Source organism: Montipora capricornis, chromosome 6, assembly GCF_036669925.1.
Source record: "Montipora capricornis isolate CH-2021 chromosome 6, ASM3666992v2, whole genome shotgun sequence".
NCBI lineage: Eukaryota > Metazoa > Cnidaria > Anthozoa > Scleractinia > Acroporidae > Montipora > Montipora capricornis.
In genome coordinates, this window is record NC_090888.1 from 70,586,548 (window position 1) to 70,606,547 (window position 20,000).

Below are 20,000 nucleotides of genomic sequence, written 5' to 3' on the forward strand. Positions count from 1 at the left end.
GAAATGGGCCCACACAAGGACAGAGAAAAACTCTGACCAGGGTGGGAATTGAACCCACGACCTTCGGGTTAGATTTTCGCCGCTCTACCGACTGAGCTACAAGGTCAGACAGGAGCAGGCCGTGGGAACTGAAGATGTTAAAGTCACGGCAATGAACATGTACAAGTACAAGGAAAGGTTAGTGTACAAGTACAAGTACAAGGAAAGGCCAACGTTTGTATAAACGTAACCTTTCCTTGTACTTGTATATGCAAATCAGATAAGCAAAAATGTGAACTTACCACCTTAATGTACTTCTTATACGACCTCTCTAAAAGTTTGTTCACCTATGTGAGAAAATGTAATTTACCTCTGAGTCAAAGCTTTAACACCATTGACAAAGAATGCAATATTTCTTGTTTAATCGTATTCTTCTTAAACATATATTTTTAAGAATCTTGTAGCCACTAACAATGAGTTTCAGCATCAATGTACCCAACAAACAGCAGAGCCACAAAACAATAATATCAGGGTTTTCGATAGCTTTTCAAAGTACAATGACTGGACATGATTATATTGCGTTGCAAGGCCGACTGCAATGATATTATCTTCTAGGAGTGAACCCTCAAGGAGACCCAGGTTCCCTATCAATATTACTGAAACTCTCAGAAATGCTGTTTAAATTCTTGAGTTTGGAGAAAAAAAAAGAAAACTAAACTTATTACGTGAATGAAAGGCCAACACATATCAATTCCTCCATTACAGTAAGCAAAATAAGTGATGCAACTTGTTAATTTGAAGGATTTATTGTGTTTGTCTTGTGTTTCTTTAGCCCATGGCTTCCTGAGATACCCTAATGTGCAACACAAAACAGAAGAAATACTAGCACAAGGCCTACAACTGCAAAAACTTTAAAGTGCTACAGTAACTATGATAAAAAAAATTGTCACCCTTTTTCCATCAGATTTTGAAAGTGTGCTTGCTTGACAACTGACTGGCAAAACTTTGAGCTTCGAATTATATCCAAGGCTGTTTGCTTTGAGTGCAAGTTTTGGATTTCACTGTCTACAATTACTCATGATCAAGACCGACCGATTGGACCTCAGAGAGTTGGGTCGAGGATAAGATGACATCAAAGACTCACGAGCTTAAAAATGCAGCGTGTAAACACAGCTTATTAATCATGCAAACAGTATGTGGATTCTTAAAACACCTGAAGATTTTTTACAAACAGGCTACAACACAACAACAAGAAATTATTTGAAGATAGTGCACACAAAAAAATAGGGTAGTTATCAACACAAAGGGAGCACCATCTCCTCATTCATTTTAATTAAGACCCTGGGAGTTTGGCCCGATGGCACTTGAAGCAACAACTTTTTTGATTAAGAGGACTAGACAAAAAACCTTCACACTCGGTGGCCACTGGGTTTCTGCCGGGTTTTGTACATAAAATTACAGGAGTATTCAAGGAGTTTTCAAGAACCAGAAGCTGAGTTTTCAAGGAGTGTTTGTGAGTAAATTTCTATGCCATGCATCATGTTTCAGTGTTTTCGTAATGCTGAAAAAGCCAACCTTGATATTCTTTCGCACATCCTGCAAGTAAGTGCGCAAAAATTTAAAAAATCAAGGCGTTTTCAAGCAGTTTCACACAAAATCCTTTTCTTCAAGGGCTTTTCAAGCACCCTTGAAGTCCAAAATTAGATTCCAGGGCTTCTCAAGGGCTTCAAGGAGTAGCAGGAACCCTGTGGCAATTAAAGGTACTTCAAGAAAACAATGAGGCTTCACAAAATTAAGAGAGTGACATACCTACCTCAGTATACAAATAGTCATCATGATAAATACCAAAGACCAAATGGATGTAGTTCCAGGTAGCCATGCGGAAAGCAGAAGTGTCAACATTTTCCACTCGACCAAGTCTACAAAAGGGTTAAACCAGTTCGAAAAAGTGATTAACAGACTTAAAAGTCTTAACCACCAACGTCATAAACAAATTAAAGGCTCAGCAAATAAATCCTACACAGCCCAAAACAATGTTGAGATGAATCAGCAAATGTGTTTTAAGCCATCCACTGTCAACTGGTTGATTCAGTCACTCTTTTCTGTTGTTATCTCGCTTAAATACACAAAAAATTGTCTTAAAAAACCTTTAAATATTATTAAAAAAAGAAGTACCTTAAAGTCTCAAATATGAATTTATTAATCTACATCTTTTAAAGTGAAAGTTCAGGCAACCCCAACCCCTTCCCATCCCTATAATAAATTTATGCTTGAACAACTCACGTGTGATATGTTAAGTTAATAGCACAACCAAACTTGTCATCCAACATCTGACCAATATCTGGGTAGAGCCGATTAATAAGTGAAAAGCCATGTTCCTCCCACGAGTAATCCTGTACTTTAAAGGTTGAAATTTTCATGCTTTCATCTCTGTTCGCAAAATCACTGTAACCGAATGATGCATTCTCCAAGTATCGAGCTATTCCAGGCTGAGGAGTCTCATCACATGACGTCACCTTGTCTTTCCCTGTACCCACTGAAGGAGAAAACATGCATGTTATGCATTAAGTAATGGTCCGGCTAAAAAGCAGGCAGAAAAACAATAGCCCGCGGCAATAGCGTCGGTTAATTAAAATGTGCCAACATTTTTAATCAAATTAAGTTCGGCTGTTCCCATTGGTGTAAGCAGCTTAAAGCGCGAAATTTGAATTTCAATGAAAAATGTAATCGACTTGCCGTCTAAAAAAATTAGATTCTGTTTCGTAGAACAAATCATTATGCCTTCAAAAACTATGTTTGTAAATATCGTCAAGATTCTATGCGCCATTTGATTGGCGCATAGAACAATGCCCAAATTTGGCCGAGAGACAGAGATCAAGGGCATAGGGAAGAAGAAATCCAAAAAAGGCTTTTTTTTCATTTTTTTCTCATCTTTTTTCGACATTTTCCGATATTAGCCAATCAGATGCCTCGATTGGAGTGAAATTAAAAATTAATATTTCGCAGCTTCTAAGTACTTTTGCCGCTGGGCTGCCTGCTTCTTAGCCGGACCATTACTTAAAATTTAAGGCCCTTTACTTTGGTTGAGTAATAAAAGCTTATTACAGTAAATTCCCAGAGATAAAGTCTTCTGCATGAAATATCTACCGCATAATTTAACCCTTAAGCCCCAATAGTGCCACTTACAGATTTAATTCTGTCTAACACCAAACAATTTTACTGGTCAATAGGGGCTCCCTTGGGGCTTAAATGGTTAACAACATGTAGGTCCACTCAAAAACTCCCGTTTATCAGGGCTCGAAATTGCGACCAATACAGTCGCATTTGCGACTAAATTTTTCCCTTTGCGACTAAAATATCTGGAGAAGTCGCAAATTTCGAAACAAAAGGGTTAGCAGTTGCCACTTTCCTGCTACTTTTGCTAAAATAACTAAATGACAAAATTATTTTGTTTCTCGCTGTGAATTTTCTCTGAAGATAGCATAATTGTAGTAAGAGTAATTTAGCTGCGATGTTGCGTGCACAGCTCCATTCCTTCGATCATTCGTCATTTTCAGCGGTTTCTTTACACACATGTATTGCGGGCTCATATTTTTTTCCAAAAATGCTGATAACACAATGCAGCGTGGCGATTTTGCAACTAAAATTTGCGAAATTGCCACTAAATTTTCGTATCTTGTCCCTAATTTAGACTGGATTTTTTTGTTAATTTCGAGCCCTGTTTATAGTGCCACTTATATATTTTACTCAGTCTAACACTTGACAATTTTACTTGTCAATGGGAGCCCCCTCCGGGCTTAAAGGGTTGATGTTTGTCCAGGGCCAAATAATAAGATTTGTACTATTCTTATCTGAGATTTAACCCATTGACTCCCAGGGGTTCCCCATTGACGAGTAAAATTGTCTGGCCGGTTTAGGCCAGTTTGGATCTCAAAGGGTTAAAGCTCTCTTGATATCAAGGTATACTCCTTCTGTTGTTACATACCCTCTCCACTTTCTACTTTTTCAAACTGCTCAAATAATTCCTCTTGAGTTGTTTCCATAAGAGCATCATGCTCTGCTTTTACCTCCTTCATTTTCTCCACCAATTCATTCATGCAAGAACGACTGTGTACGCCATTCACAGGGCCGTCATCTCCCTCAATGCTACCACTCTGTGTATCCGATAATGACGGAGGTTTGAAAGTGTGGCCTCCGTCGCGGTCTATTTCTGGTGTGATCCCAGACCCATAAACAAAGCTACACAGACTGTGAATGTGGATTAATATAACAATGGCTTGGATAAGTTCTGATAATGACCAGTTGTCTTGGCCTTTGAGAAGTTTCTGAAACAATAAAAAATTATTGTAACATATAGCTAATGAACACTACATGGTAAATTAGTCAGTTATAGCAAGTTGGAAAATATCGGCCTCAGCTTGTAACTAATAATAATAATTATTATTATTGTTATTATTTTATTTATTGTTATTGATCAATATTATTTTCAAAGGCCATACACAAATCCTTTGTAACCATGGTCCAGTCATAAAAACAATACAAGACAATACCTCTTTCCTAAGAAACAATCGCACATCTAACTTGCTGCTGAGTAGGCGTCCACTTTCTGGCTCTTCGACCAGTTTCTCACAGAAATTATCTGTCTCTGTCTACCGAGATGCACTGCACGCAGATATGGAGGTTTTGCATGGTTGAAACCTCTGTTTTTCTGTTGGTGCGTTTTTCCTTCTTTGAATCATTTTGTTATCATAGACATCGATCGGGATTTGTTCTTACTCAGTGCTTCTTAATTACAGCTACATTATCATAGTTTATTGGGGATGAGATATTTTGATGTTAAGTGCAATTCGCATGCAAAAGTTTTTTTGTATTGTCAAGACAAGACAAACAAGTACTTTTACCAACAGTGGTGATCAGTATTGAAAGTACTTTATTGAAATTTGTTTTGTACAAATTTATTGTGACCTGAGTCACGTAAGGTGACAAAATCAATCCAAAATACCCGATAACATGTTGTAAGTCCTAGAGCAGCAGCGGCGCTTTATTCATTGAAAATACACTTTTTGTTTGACTGGTCAGCTTTTCTAGTATTCCTTTGTACCTTTTTGTCGCTTATTTCTTTCCCAAAGTTACTTCACACTGAATGAAAACATAAACAAAGGCAAGTAAAGCATCTCGGTAGACAGAGTCTTCAAACACTTTTTGTAGCAGGAAGAAATTCCCTATACCCTTCAAGGCTGTGCTCTAAGGAAAATTTTGAAATTGATGTTTGGGTTCAATACAGCAATCCTCATCACATTAGTTGGGACACAAGAGATGTCCTCTGCTCTCCAAATGTTGGTTTTATCAATGGAGTTGATAATGTAAATTAGTATCACCCAACCAGTGGACTAATGCAAATGCTGCATTTTGATTGGTTACACGGCTACTAGAGGACTAATAGAAATAGTCCTCGAGTAGCGAAAAGCGCGACGCTTTCTTTCGTTTTATATCTAAATAAATATATTTTCAACTTGCATTTGCTAACTTTATCATTGCCTTTTCTGTCCGACTGGTTGGGTGATACTAAAACAATTAGACCCCTCGCCCTCAAGGGCCACAGGTCCGGCTTCGCCTCATGGGTTACATGTATTGACCCGTAGCCCTTGCGGGCTATGGGTCTAATTGTTAATTGGCCACTGTACAGAGATTCTAAAAGCTGACGTTTCAAGCATTAGCCCTTCACTCTGAAGAAGGGCTAACGCTCAAAACGTCAGCTTTTAGAATCACTGTACGGTGGCCAATTTACATTATCAACTCTGTTGATAAAACCAAATTTTTGAATACTACTTCCCCACCGACACAGCACCACAGTATTTTTTAGAAACTACCACCTCTTACTGTTGGCTTTGAGGGATGGCTCCTCTAAATTAGTGAATTCAACATTGGGGAGGAAGGATCGCACCTAAAAGTCAGAATATTAGTGCTGTACATGGTGTCCCAACTTAATTTGGCAAGGATTGAGGTAAACCTTTTTACTGGTTAGTTAGGTTGAAAATATTTTTTCAAAACATGAATCAATGCCACTCGATTCCCGTGGAGCTTTCTGTGAAAACTGCCGTGAAACAATGAAATCAGGGCGACCCAAAAGCTATCAATTTTTTTTAAACAAGTCATCTCGATCTGGATGAAAACCATGGATGAAAATTGCACTGCTTTGCCGGCCGCACTTTACTTCTGTCAGAGCGGAAGTAACAATTTTTTTTTGCCAATTTTAATGCTATTTTTTGAGAGGGAATAGAAATCTGTGAGGCCGCAGGCTGTCACAGATTATGTTACGTGTGAAATAATGTAGAACCAAAATGTTTCACAAAAAAATAAAAACAATTTCTGAGAACTTTTGTAAACTGTAACCACCAGCAGGTAAAAATAATTTTTCTCACTTGCCCGAAGCCAAATGTTAGTTGCCTCAGGCCACCGGGGGCCATTAGAGCACAGCCTTGCCCCTTAAATAAACCTGTTGTAATCCTGATAGTGCAGTGGCACTCCTGAATGTTCTTCCAGATTAACAGATGCTTTGCATAAATGTTACCCCTCTTTATAAAATACATTCAGCTTCCCAAGTCTCAAGTTAACGTTTTTCAAAGAAAAGTCATTGGAGGCTTGGGACAAAGAAGCATTGTCATTCAAATGTATATTCCATTAATGCACATAGTCTGATCATTGCAAGTACCTCTATGTGAGTTGAACTTATTAACCATGGTTGATGTGCCAGAATTGTGTTGATTTCATAGAGTGCTCTTAGTTTAGCTGGAACCATCTTGAGTCCTTGAAGCCAACTTTTCTTTCCTTGTCGCTTGAGAAACTCAAGTTCATATAACTGCACCTATGGACAAAAGTGAACATGAATAACATTTCTCAAGACAAGTTTGGAAATTTTTTTGCTTATCCTGTCATTGTGAAAAGATAATTTACTATTATTATTATTATTATTATTATTATTATTATTATTATTATTATTACTAATACATTTTTATGATGAAAACCAAACACAATGTTATTTTGTTTGAGCTAACTGAAGTGAAAGGAACCATGAGCTTTAAAAGTCCCTGGCACATTAGAGAAATCTAAAATTTTAATTAGAATGATGAAAGCATTACTAAAGTAAGGTAATCAAAAAAAGTAGCTGGCTATATATGTTGTGCACTGAAAAAGTTTTGTATGGGGTGACTTATTTCTGACTACTAGAATCAAACCAAGTGTTAGCATTCGGCCTTAGAACTCAAGCATTGTCTGTGGCTAAATAAACTGACTGTAATCACGTAATATTATTGTTTAATACATTCATGAATAAGAGGCTCTATTAAATCAGCATCAAGAGTAATGGCTTTGGAAAGGTGAATTCCCAACCAGGAAGTGCTGATAATGATACAGACCTTCTGATATTACGCGATGGTGCGATTTCGCACAATCTACCTCAAATCGCATCCGATCGCACAATTCACGAAAAATCGCAAAATTCACATAAGAACGCACAAAATTCATAATATAAAACATAAATCAACAAGTTTCTTAGGAGTTCCTGCATAAATATGCCATTTTAAAGATGATTTACCTTGGAAAACGGCTAAAAAGCCTTCGTTACCTTCAATTTCGTAAATATTCTAAGTTCAAGGTGTTATTTTGCATGTGGGGGGCCTATTAAGGAGTCGCCAATTGGTGTAACACAAACATGCCCTTTGTTCAGATTAGCAAATCTGTTCAGAAATACATGTATGATACTGCACACAAAAACAAAGTGTAAGAAGCTAGTCGTAGCATACAGGAATATTAATAATTATCACGTAATTTACAATATTTATCGCATAATTGGCCTTTCTAATCACATAATCTGCCCTGCAAATTTCGCACAATTTGCATTTTTTCATCGCACCCTATCAGAAGGCCTGATGATACAACTTGGCAAGCATTATTCTCTGGGGATGAGTTTATTGTTTGATACAAATAAAACTAGATTTTACCAAATAACGGCACCGATGTCTGCTTGCAGCCTGAAAAGTATTAAAAAGAATGTTATGAGCTGTAACAGCCAGCAGACGAGTCAAGTATAAAACAACAACAACAAAACAAACAAACTAGATACTTTAATCACCATCATCTCACCATAATAGCAATGTAACATCTCCAGTCAAATGGCAGAGGACCTTCTCCTTTAAACATAAAATACTCTGTCCTCAAAAAATATTCAAGGTACTGAGGATGAAAGGCCATGAGGCTGTTAATGTTTGTCACACGACCACTAAGGAGGAATGATTCCACAAGCAAGCTAAGAACTTGTTCATCATCAGTATCCATTGGTATGATCTACAAAGCAATAGATCAAAGCAACATCAACTGACCATGCCTTTCCACAGTTCTAACTTGATTTTGTCTGCCAAAAAAGTGAGTAACAGTTTATGAACTGGAATTACAATGCCCCCATTCACTAAATGCATGCAGTTTATGAATGTGGACAATGGCTTTCACCCACTGAAATCTACTTCATACAAGCTTGTTACTAGAAAACATGACAATATAACAATAGGGATGCGCAATGCAATACTAAGGAATTACCTTAAGGACGTTTGCGCCAAAATCTTCCTATGGTGAGATTTTCTTCATTTCTCGCCTAGAGTTAGGTCATAAAGTACTTACTCCAAAAATGAAAAAAAAAAAAAAATGGGGCACCGACTTTGTTTCGGAAAAAATGACAGTGGAAAATGCCTTAATTTCAAGAAATCAGTCATAATAGCAAGATGTAGTCTCATCTGCTCATCCATCAAAAATCATAAAAATTAACTGTTAGAGTGAAGGTTTCCGTGCATAGGTTTTTAGGGGTGGGATTTTTAGATAATTACATGCCGCTAGGGATGTCGTAAACAGTAGAGTTCATCCTCGACAAGCATTTTTGTAAGCTCTATCCGTTGCAACCACTACCGGACTTCGATGGCACGAGGAAAGAAAATGTTAAAAAAAGATAACTTCTTACGGCGAGAATTTTTTCATTTCATCATATTTTGTAGACAGTAAGTAAAGTAAGTGATTCATGATTAAAAAAAAAATAGGACTCACCGATGATCTATACGAGTAAAATCAATGTGATTTTGCAAAGCTCTTGGAAAATTTCGTTTGTCATGCTTTTGGGTGACCTGTCGGGCAAGGACTGGAACCCAAGAGAGGTCGATCGTTGAAGGGAATAAGAAATAAATGTGCCATTCTTTTGCCGGCCTGGAATTTTTTCCCCGGCGTTAAATCGACATGTTATTTTAACTAATGCTTGAAAAATATGTATGAAAGTCAAGTAGACTAGTGCACAACTGATAAAACAACGCGAACATTGGTCGTGCAGTAGTCTACTTGACTTTCATAAATATTTTAAAATCAATTTTGACTGATCACTATCTTCTCTGATCTAACCTTGTGCAAAACTTATTGTCTACAGTTTTTGCAAAGGTTTTAAAACCTCAACTTCACTAATGCTTGAAGTAATGCATGACATATTAGGGACCTTCAGCATCAGGTTTTTCATGGAAAACCGCAAGCCGCAAAATATCACGTGACCAAGGTCTTGCCGTCGCGTTTGCAGTTTGCAGTACACATTTTAACCGCAGAGAAGGCCTAGCAGTAAGTAACTAACAGCAAGGTTTTTTGTCACTAAAAATTGTACAGCCTCACGTTTAAAAGCACGAAGTAGCTTTCTATATTCACCTTCTATGTGCTAGTTAGATTTTTAAACTCAAATGAATGAAGTATTTGTATTTTTTGGGCGATCAAAGTGATACACTTCCACTTGACAAAAAAAAACAACATGGCGGCATCAAGCCGAACTCCTTGCTAAAGTTCGAAAGCCAGGAAACCTGAAACTGCAAACGGCTAACCGCAAACCGCAGTTTGCGGTTTTCCGCGAAAAATCTGATGCTAAAGATCTCTATTACAGTCGCATTACCTGTGCAGTAACGTTGCACACAAACACTTAGCACAAACGTCCTTAAGAGACTAAAAGCCACAACCCCTGCAAGTTACTTGCATGTTATTGAATGTGAATAACATGCAGAGGCATGGTACTTTTCGTTTGGCAGTTATGTTAAAAAGTCCACAAAACAGGGTGAGACGAAATTACAAGCATCAGCTTGCTGATCATCTGATACTAGCCCCAAATTCTATCAGGGACCTAAATATTTTACAATTCCCTTAACAGTGATATAATTAATTCTTCCTCAACAGCTTCCTTCAAGAAAGCCCTTAAGACATTCTTTTTTAACAACTATTGTGAATCTTTCAACACCTTAATTAAATAACTAAGTGTTTGTAATCGTGTTATCCATTACCAACTTGTAAATTCAAACTGTTTTTAATTCGTAAATTTTCGTTCATTACTTTATACTTCAACACGTTAAATAACTAAATGTTCGTAATACTTGTATTCTCTGTCACCAACATGCATGTTAACAATACTTAGCTTGAGGTTTCACTTGGGGAGGCCTAATTTATATACGTGTAGTAGTTTCTTTTAGGCCTCCTCGCCACAAATGTAATCCAAGTATGTTTCTCTCTATCTTCTCTTTTTTGATTGTTTTAATATTTGTATCTTAATTTCTTTTTTCTGTGGCAAACAAATCCATAAATAATTACATAAACAATAAAAAAGTTATAGTTTAAATTAAACACAAACACCCATAGCATGCTGCAGGTGCTCAAAGTTTTTTTAAACTTTGAAGATCATCAATATTATTGAAAATAACCGCCAACAACTAAAAGCCTAGACTGTGTAGTAATCTTTTACTCAAACACCATAACATGGTTGTTCTGAATAAGAAGGCCATGTAAGTTACAAAAGATTTCTTGATAAAGAAAAGGACATCATCCTAAAATCAACCAGAGACCCAGAGAGTTATTCTGAATGTTATCAGACAGTTCGCAAGATAGGAATATCTCACTGTGATGTACATATGAGAAGGGACCTCCACGAATCTGCTGACAATGTTTTCCAATGGAAAATGAAAAAAATTGAACAAACATTAACTGAATAAAAACTTATTTACATAAGAATAACAGCTATTGTATTCTGACTTGTTCTTCAAAGAATGCAGCCGAGTGATAACAAAGGGGGCAAGGAATTCAGCAGTTACTCCCACTTTCGAGAGCTTGGTAATGTTTTCATTCTTGCTCTCCTCAACGTATTTTTATGCCATTGTGTTACTTGTGTAAATTTTCAGCATTGATCTTCTCAAAGATTGTGCGAAGTGGAGTCTGGAAGTTTGAGGCAGGTCCAGTCACTTCATATATTGGCTATGGCCAGCTAAAAATATGATTCAAGGTGATTCCCTGGTTTTAAAATGTGCAACCCTACTGTGCATAATTTCTTGCATCACTGGCACGTGCAATCACTTGCGCACATTGACGACATGGCAGATTTTGAATGGCGCCAAGCTTAATCCGCCACGGAATGGCTATTTTCTCCTGAACGAGCAGAGTGTCCGCCATTTTTTATTGTTGTGCCCTGCAAAAGGGTCTCAAAATAAAATACCATCCACAGCTAAACTTAGATTGGAAAATAAAAACTTAGCCAATGTGAGAGGGACTGTAAGTTGGACATTCTTTGAGAAAATACTGTATCTAAGGAAATCTCATCTTTGTGGAATCTGTTACAACACCTCATATTGATAATATTGTAAAGACGCAAGAATAGTAAGCAGAAATATTTAAAAAACATCGTCTGAATGACTAAAAAACATGGCAATTGAAGCATTACCATAGGGATTAAGTCTCAAATTGAGCAGACTTTCCAAAGCCAATATGGTGGACATTGAAAACTTCCTTCCATATTAAATAATTATCATTGAAAGCACTGTGATGATTTTAAGGAATCCAACTGTGCCTACTGCTGATGGTACACTGGAGAAACGAATAACAAACAAAAATCCAGAATAAAACTTCCCTGCAGTAGTAATTTATTGTCGTAAATCACAATCCTTGGCAGGCTTAAGCAAGATACTTTTATTATTGCAAAATCACAGAAAAAATGCCTGGGAGAAGTATTAATGTGCAAGCTGGACAAAAGCATTCCACAGCTCACCTTCAGACTCTTATTGTACCAGTATGCAAATGAACGTGCAAGTGGTATGATAAATTTTTAAAAGTCATGCCATAATGTGGTCACAGATAATAGAGGAAATCAGTGTGGTGTGATAATGCTAATTCAGATGTTCCCATATCCAAATTGACCATAACACAGCAATATGCCATTTGCTTACAATGCACAGTGCCTGATCAAGTGCTGCAGAAAAAATATCTAGCCTGATGCAAATCTTTGATCCAACTTTCTGATTAGTACATACAAGTTAAGTCAAGTCAAATCACGTAAATTTTAATTTAAGTCACATTCATTCCATGATTGGATTGACTGATACAACATATATGAACAAAAAACAAAGGATTGACATAATCATCAAAAGAAGAGGCATTTTTGTTAAGAAAACGCAAATGAAATTAAAGAAAGACTTTCAAGTTGAATGACATCACAAAATTTTTAGTTTCTGTGGATACTGACACACATCTTAGACAAACAAAAGCAAATCAGAAGAGTGCACAGTCTTGCAGACGAATCGAGACACGAATTCTGCTGATGTTAAATAAAATCAAACTAATGGGAAAACGTCCAAAACTAATGTTTACCTGACAAGACACTTAACAAGGACGACCAATTTTTGGAATTAAAAATAACAAAGGGGCAAGGGTTTATAAGTGAACATGACTAAAGCTGTACTAATTCTCATGACAAGACATTTCAATGCATTCAAGGGCTTCTTATTATGATAGTAAGATGGTGACAATACATGAATTGTCTGCAAGTTCATTTACACCAAATTGGCAATATCAACTGAAACTTTTATTTTGCCCGAGTCCAATTAATTTGTGGCCGTATTATTTTATTTTCAACCAAAGACAGATTTTGCACTGTGCATGGAGATGTCAAGAGGTCAAGATCGAGGTGACACTGGGTATGTTGAAAACGAACGAAGATATTGCATCATTTCCTCTCATCTCCATTACAAGTGATACATACAGCTTGCACATACACCAAAAAATCACTCATCATTATAGAATATGTTATATATTAATATGAGACCGGCACATTTAGATATTTGCATCCAAACCATCTGCTAACTTTGGTGAAAACATCATTCGTTATCTAACAGGCTTACGTTCAATTCAACTTTTTTCACCCGCTGCTTTTTAATTGACTTTTGGGAATTAAAGAGAGTTACCGAGGTGTACATTTGTAACATTTAACTTTCAAGAAAGTAAACTCAAGGCTTTTTTATAGATTACATCGAGTGTCGGTGGTGTTTTTTTTTTTTTTCGGAGGGTGATTCAAAACTTAAAAGCCTTAAGCATGTGAAACCTCGTGTGAAAAGAGAGACCACAATTGTAGCGATAAATTGGCCGTGTAATTAATCCACAACTCACACTCAATTTCTTTCTACCATAACATTGACTGATCTTTAATTCACAATTCCAAGATAAAACCTCTGCAATAAGTTTAATGGTTACCAAACGTATTCAAAGAGCGAAAAAAGCCAAAACATTGAATTGAAGAAGTATTTCAAACAACCTTGAAAGGGAATCGAATTGAGATTTACCGCCGGAACCCTTATTAATGAAGGCAAGCTTTACAATACCACTGAATAAAAGTAAAAGCCTGATTTTGTACAGTTGCATTTATGTATACAATAGCCAGATTGAATTTTGTTCAAACCGGCACAAACAGCTCCCTTGATATATAATTAAGCTTACAAACGTTCAACAAAGAAACAAATACCTCTTTTGATGATATGAAAGTTGAAGGTCCTTTGTAAACTGGTCGTGGAACCTTTATTCCCTGTTCCTAAAATAAGATAGACAGGGTTTCTGTTATCATCAGCCATTTCCCTTGTTATAAACAACCTTGCGATTCTACTCCCGCGCACATTTCATTACCTTGACGGCAATAAGCAACGCCGAACAACTTTCCCTGATATCAGAAAACGGGCTTCTCAAAGAAAGCCGCAAAATGCAAGGTAAAATATCGGAAATGAAGCTCTGAAAACCATTTTCCTTTGCCCTGTTTGTCCAAGATTTCAATGTTGATCCTAATGATTCAAGAAACCGATGCCGGGAGTTTTCGTCTCTTGTTTGCAGGCCACACAAATCTCTGAATGACTCTATCTCACTGGAAATGTCTTCTTCATCGTTCATTGTTCCAGAATAAACCTCGGCTCTGAAAAAGCCAAAAAAATACCTCCAAACTCTGACCACACATCTAACATTCGCTAAAAACGACCATCATTTTCCTTCAAGCCTTCAGTCACTTTTTCCGTCAAGGCCAGCCAATCAAGCCACGAGAATCAGTGTGACGTCTTGACACACCTCCAAACTGGCCATATATGGTAAAGATTTACATTATTTCTCAATCTCGGGAACCACTGAACTGCATATCTACACGACTTATAATTCTTCTCCTTTCCAAGGTATTTAAATCCAATGTTTCTTACGCACGCAAGTAGATTAATGGTTCATAACTTTTTTAAAGTTAGAATTAAACGAAGTAGTTACCAACAGTGGTTTTATCTTTCGCATAAATATTGTATCACAACAACAAAAAAACTCTCTCGAACTGTTTAGATCACGGGCTCGATGATTCTTTTCATAATGGAGTTTTCGTCTGTTCCTTTCAGCACGTGAAAATATCAAAATAAGTTCCTCAGCAATAAAAATTTCAAAGTGAATGGATTGTCCAGTTGTAGAGATACGGAGAAAATATATTTCAACTGACTTCTCGTTCATTATCAATTGTCAAAAGACTTCCTGATAGTTTTCTGACTGTAGATAGATCAAGAAATTTTAGGAGCCCTTTAGGTGAATGTGCTAGTGAATCGTAACGTCTTAATCTGTTTTCAAGACAGTTCATTCTTAACTATCAAGTCACTTGAACTGTCAGAAAAGGATGAATTTCCCAGTTGTTTAGGTAGTTCGGTAATTTGTTCTGTCATCACCAAGCTCCGAAGGAAACAGACTAATGAGAGGCGATGCGGTGCTTCAACGTGTGTTTTGTCTTCACCTGGAGTTGCTGCAGATTTCAAAATAAAGTCGCGAGAATACTCCTCAGGGAAAACCCAATCTGCGTATACAAAAAAGCTATATTTCCAAGAATTAAGACAACCTGACGTTTCGAAGAAAGAGGACGTCAATGACGCGTTCAAATAGGGTGGCCCCCCCAGGGGCTGAATCTCATTTCCACCTTCAAACAAGCGTTGTAGAAAGTAGGTATCAGACGACTTCTGGTCATGGCAAAATATGGCTTGCCTGCCAGTTCACAAGATAAAGCGCACAGAAAATAATGGGAAGTGGTTCATTATCAGGGTGAGTAAAACAAAACAAATGAAAAACTTTAAAAACTGCAGGCTTCTCTCGTGCCTTTACCGTGGATACACCACCGACATCCAAGGTAAATAGTCCTTGACACCAGGAAGTTCTTTCAATATGTAACTTCGTCATGCATTAGGTATAAATTGAACGTAAATTACCACATGCGACACTGTACATAGCTAAGACGATTGGTGCCCAGAGCACTTTTACTTGTGTATCTTAATTTGATTGCAATTCCTATGTCAGCAAGAGGTAAATTTCAAACTGTGTATTGTACGTGATATGTTCATCAAGTACCTTGTCACGGTTTTCTCAACATGGCAAGAGCTTGTCAAACTGAACAAAGCCGTCACGGAAATCCAAAGTGCTATGCCGGCAAAATGCTTGCACGTAGTAGCCAGAGAGTTAATCACAAGTCGAGTTTAAAAATATTTTATCCCTGTACTGGACGGGAAACGGCAAAAGCGCGAAAATCTCTTGGTGAAAAGGGTACAATCGGAGCAAATTTGCGTAAATCCTCGTTTGGCATTTACTTTTCATTTCTTATGTTTCCTGATTGACCTCCACCACTTTTTTTGCCAATCAGAGTCAGGTGCATCCTCGACTTTAGTCATGCAACTTTGAGCCTGTCGTTTGTGCCAGATGGTAATGCTTTTCGCGCAAATTAATTCCGCTTCATAAGCAGGAAAAGAGGGCCTCGAGGCACGATTCGTGTCTTCGAGACGGGAAAGGGATCCCGCGCCTTTGCCACTGAAGGGTGGAGCCAGTGGCCGGGAGGCAATGCACACCTAGTCAATTCTATAAATGAGCAGAGATTTATTTCAGTGAATGGAGTCGAAAGAAAATTCGTATGTTATGAACAATATACAGTTTAAAAAGCTTAAATATACGAAAGAGAGCAGTCAGGAGTTGTTTCGTTCTGCGTGGCAAATGCATGTATACTTGCGACGCCCTAAGCTTCCAAAAACTACATCCTCAAATGATTGCGATCCAGGTTTGACATATTTCATCGCTTACTCCTCAAAAACGATTCTGTTCTACAAACGAGGTGCAAACAATACGGCTGTAGTTTTACGTCGATTTCTTGGTTTTCAATTCTTCTATGCAGCCCAAAAGTTTGACGGCAGGTCCAAGCTTTAGGCCCATGTAAGACATCACCATTTCTCTTGTTAAAAGAAGTAAGGCTTTGCCGTCGATTTCCTATCGAGAGAAAGAATTAAAGTTTCTTAGAAAAAAAATAGCCCTCAAGGACCTTCTAGAATTAAAGCTGTCATTGAGCTCTGCGTCTTTTCCTTTGAATAATGAATGGTTAAGGAACACATGCACTGCACAAGATTAAGTGACGCATGCAACTTATGCGAGCTGGGCGTGTCGTCCCTAACAATAAATGTGCGAGGTATGTAGAACATTATTCATACAGTTTTGTTGCTTAATAAGGGACATTATGGAGGCTCGAAAGGGTTTTAACACTTAGAAGACACTCTATTATAACGACGCTACAACGCTGTATCACGTAACAGCAATGTTATGGTAACATACGAAACACCGATTATTTCCCAAACAAGATGTGATCATTATTGTGATGTAACAAGTTACCTTGGCCACGGGAAAGCCCAGCAAAAACACCCCATATTTTGGATTTAGTTGCTCATATCTCAAAAACGAACTCGGTTACCCCCCTATTTTATTGCTGGAAAGTGATTAGAAGGACACGATGAAACTTTCGTTAAAGTTTAAAAAAAATTCTGTCCGGCGGATTCAGAGCCACCTTTAAAAAATCACAGAATTAAGGTGCCTCTGAATCCGCTACACATAATCTTTTTAAACTTTGCAGAAAGTTTCATCTTGCCCTTATGATTACTTTTCAGGAATGAAAAATGGGGTCACCCAGTTCGTCTTTGAGATAAAAGCAACTAAAGACAAAATAAGGGGTGTTTTCACAGGGCTTGCCCGTTGCCACGGCGACATATTACGTCACAATAATGATTGTATCTTGTTCTGCAATAATTCGTGTTTCATTTGGTACCACAATATTGCTAATACATGATACAACGTTGTGGTGCCGATCCTTCTAATAAGAGCGTCACTTGGAAGCGTTGAAACTGGTTTGAGTAAAAAGAACCGCATCCAAGACATGCATAAGGTCCAGGCAGTACTTTCTACTCACGTGTTTTTTGAACGTCTCTGCATATTCTGCTAGTTCCGATTTTTCGATAAACTTTACAACCTCATCGACGGACCAAGTTGTTGTTGGAGATGTTGACTCGACTGTCGGAGAACTTACTTCTGTGAAGAGAATAACACACTTATTTGAGTGTAACCATTTGACTTAGAAGGCAAAGCAAATAATTCCATTTCTTTTTTTGAACTTGAAAATTAAACCAATACATTGCGAGTGAATTTCCTCCGCAAAGATAAAGGAAATATTACGATACTGCACTTTTGGCCCCAACGCCAAGGATGACGCCCCTGTAAACAGTGAGTAGGTGCTTCAACGTTCCCTGAACAAAGTTGAGGTAAAAAACATCTACCGATGTTTTCGAGCAGTTTTCAAATGAATGAATGAATGAATGAATGACTGTCTAAACTAATTACGCGATTGCCAATGCTAAGCTTAGTGACTGGTTTAAATATCTCGCGTCAGTTTAGACCAATGAAAAGGAAAACCAAAGCCAACCACGACTTGCACACACGATTTTTCCCGCGCTTTGAGCAAGTTGCATGGAATTGCTACGAATTTGGATTGGTCCATTGCGCTGTTTGTGCCTGCTGCGATTGGTCGAAGTAATTACTTTGGTACTTGTTTTACGACACTCAATTGGAAGCCGATCTAACTAACTGAGAGTAATGATCTAGATAGGCAGTTGTAAAAGCAGATTTGACCCCTACCCCCCCCCCCCCCGGGAACTTGGCAAGGAGATTTGGACACCGGTTTGAACTTCCGTCTTAATTTCCCTACCAACTGAGCGAGCAAAACGATCCTTGACTTGACCATCACCACTAATCTCCTCGTCTATGGAAACTCGCGCACGTTTCTTTGTTTCTTCTCGTTGTTTATAAGCGCCTCTTTTTAACGAAGGCCCAGTTCTTTTCTTTGCAACTGCGGTCGAAGTTTCTCGTAAAATAGTATTACGCCTGGACGCTGCAGAAAAAAAAAAAGAAATCGAAGTAGTCGGCATCATTGACACTTCAGCCCGACTCCAAACATTTATCAATACAACTCCAAAAAAGCCCCTAGGAACCTGACACATAACCTTGGCACAAAAAGGTACCTTTCCTAGCATTAATAATATGTAAGGACTATAGCGTTTTCAAATGAGTTAAAACTAAAACGTGAGTGATTAATTTCGCCACACAACATAGGCAAAGAAGCCAGGCCTGAGTTGTTCAAAAGGTGCCAGAGGTGCCACAGGTGCTCAGCCAGGAATGAGTTGTTCAAAAAGGTGGAATTTAAGAAGGAAATTGTAGCGCAATTTTTTTAAGTCTATCAAACCGGAATTTAAGAAGGCTGTGAGTGAACTACATCTGTAATGTACAGATTTCTATGATTCACTGTAATAATTTTAAGAGTTAGGATTGTTTATTTATTGATATAGTTAGAATGTTAGTTATTAATTGATCATGTATATATACATATACAATTTTTATTTATTTATTTATTTATTTCACTTTTCTCGGCATATTAGCATGTATTTGCTAGGGGCCTATTCAGCCTCATCAACACCGAGTTGAAATAAAGTTACTTACTTATACACTATCCACCGGATAAATACATGGCCATCGGATAAAAACTAGCAAAACCAATAGGCTATTTAGGAGTTCATGTCTGCCTTCTCTTCAAGGCGAGTCTTAGTACAAAGTTTTTGTAATGAAAATTAGTTTTCATTCATATGTAAAGTAGAAGTAATTACCATCACAAAAACTTCGCACTTGGACTCGCTTGAAGAGAAGGCAGACATGAACTCGGAAATGGCCTATTGAGTTATCGACAAGGAATAGTTTATTTATCCAGTGGATGGCGCTATCCACCCTTCGAACTGGGGCTAGAAAAATGCACTCAAATAAAATCTGCCAAATGGACTGAGATTGTAGCGCACTTTTTTTCAGTCTATCACCACGAAAAGAAATGCAACATCAAAGTAATCGTGAAGAAGTAATTTAAACAATAATTGAAATCTCTAGTTCCAAGTGATTCTCACCGGTTGCACCGCACTTGTTACACAGTCCAGTAATTCGTTCCCCTGAGAATAGGTTTTCACAGCACTGCAGATTCTCGACTAATTTATCCAACACACACCAAAATCGCGCCACCCTGTCCATAATTTGCAAATGGCAAATTAAAATCTGTTTTCCATTCTTGCAAGTTATTCTTGCTTTGCCATTTCCCGGCTTTAAAAATGCAAAAACAGAAGTTGGCTCGTCGCCTGCGTTTACAATTGATTGAAAGCAGTCTCTTGCCACGTTGAGGACCGTGCCTCGAAAACAGCTTGGCAGTTTAGCCACCTTTGCCACGTTTAGATAAGGTCCAGGAGAACACGAATGGTTAATGAACACTTGAACAGTGTAGTTCATCCCTTGAGCTTTGTTTGGCATCA

General features: G+C 37.8%; 2 protein-coding genes across 3 annotated transcripts in view; both read right to left on the reverse strand.

Moving 5' to 3' along the window:
- The window catches only part of LOC138053484 (sestrin-1-like), a 22,203-nt gene extending 7,860 nt beyond the window's left edge, over positions 1-14,343 (reverse strand). Inside the window, exons 1-9 of the mRNA XM_068900114.1 lie at positions 13,978-14,343; positions 13,820-13,885; positions 8,122-8,322; positions 7,980-8,009; positions 6,692-6,844; positions 3,965-4,304; positions 2,263-2,515; positions 1,793-1,898; positions 282-326 (exon numbers count right to left, since the gene is read on the reverse strand). Of these exons, the coding sequence (XP_068756215.1) occupies positions 282-326; positions 1,793-1,898; positions 2,263-2,515; positions 3,965-4,304; positions 6,692-6,844; positions 7,980-8,009; positions 8,122-8,322; positions 13,820-13,885; positions 13,978-14,235 (1,452 nt within the window). The 5' untranslated portion in view covers positions 14,236-14,343. The remainder of the gene's footprint in view (positions 1-281; positions 327-1,792; positions 1,899-2,262; positions 2,516-3,964; positions 4,305-6,691; positions 6,845-7,979; positions 8,010-8,121; positions 8,323-13,819; positions 13,886-13,977) is intronic.
- A 1,858-nt stretch (positions 14,344-16,201) lies between these two features.
- The window catches only part of LOC138053483 (polycomb protein SCMH1-like), a 26,000-nt gene continuing 22,201 nt past the window's right edge, over positions 16,202-20,000 (reverse strand). For both annotated transcript variants that reach the window (XM_068900113.1, XM_068900112.1), the window contains 4 exons: positions 19,605-20,000; positions 18,365-18,547; positions 17,573-17,691; positions 16,202-16,605 (listed from right to left, as the gene is read on the reverse strand). The exon at positions 19,605-20,000 is cut by the window's right edge and continues 161 nt beyond it. In XM_068900113.1, coding sequence (XP_068756214.1) covers positions 16,477-16,605; positions 17,573-17,691; positions 18,365-18,547; positions 19,605-20,000 — 827 coding nt within the window. In that variant the 3' untranslated portion in view covers positions 16,202-16,476. The remainder of the gene's footprint in view (positions 16,606-17,572; positions 17,692-18,364; positions 18,548-19,604) is intronic.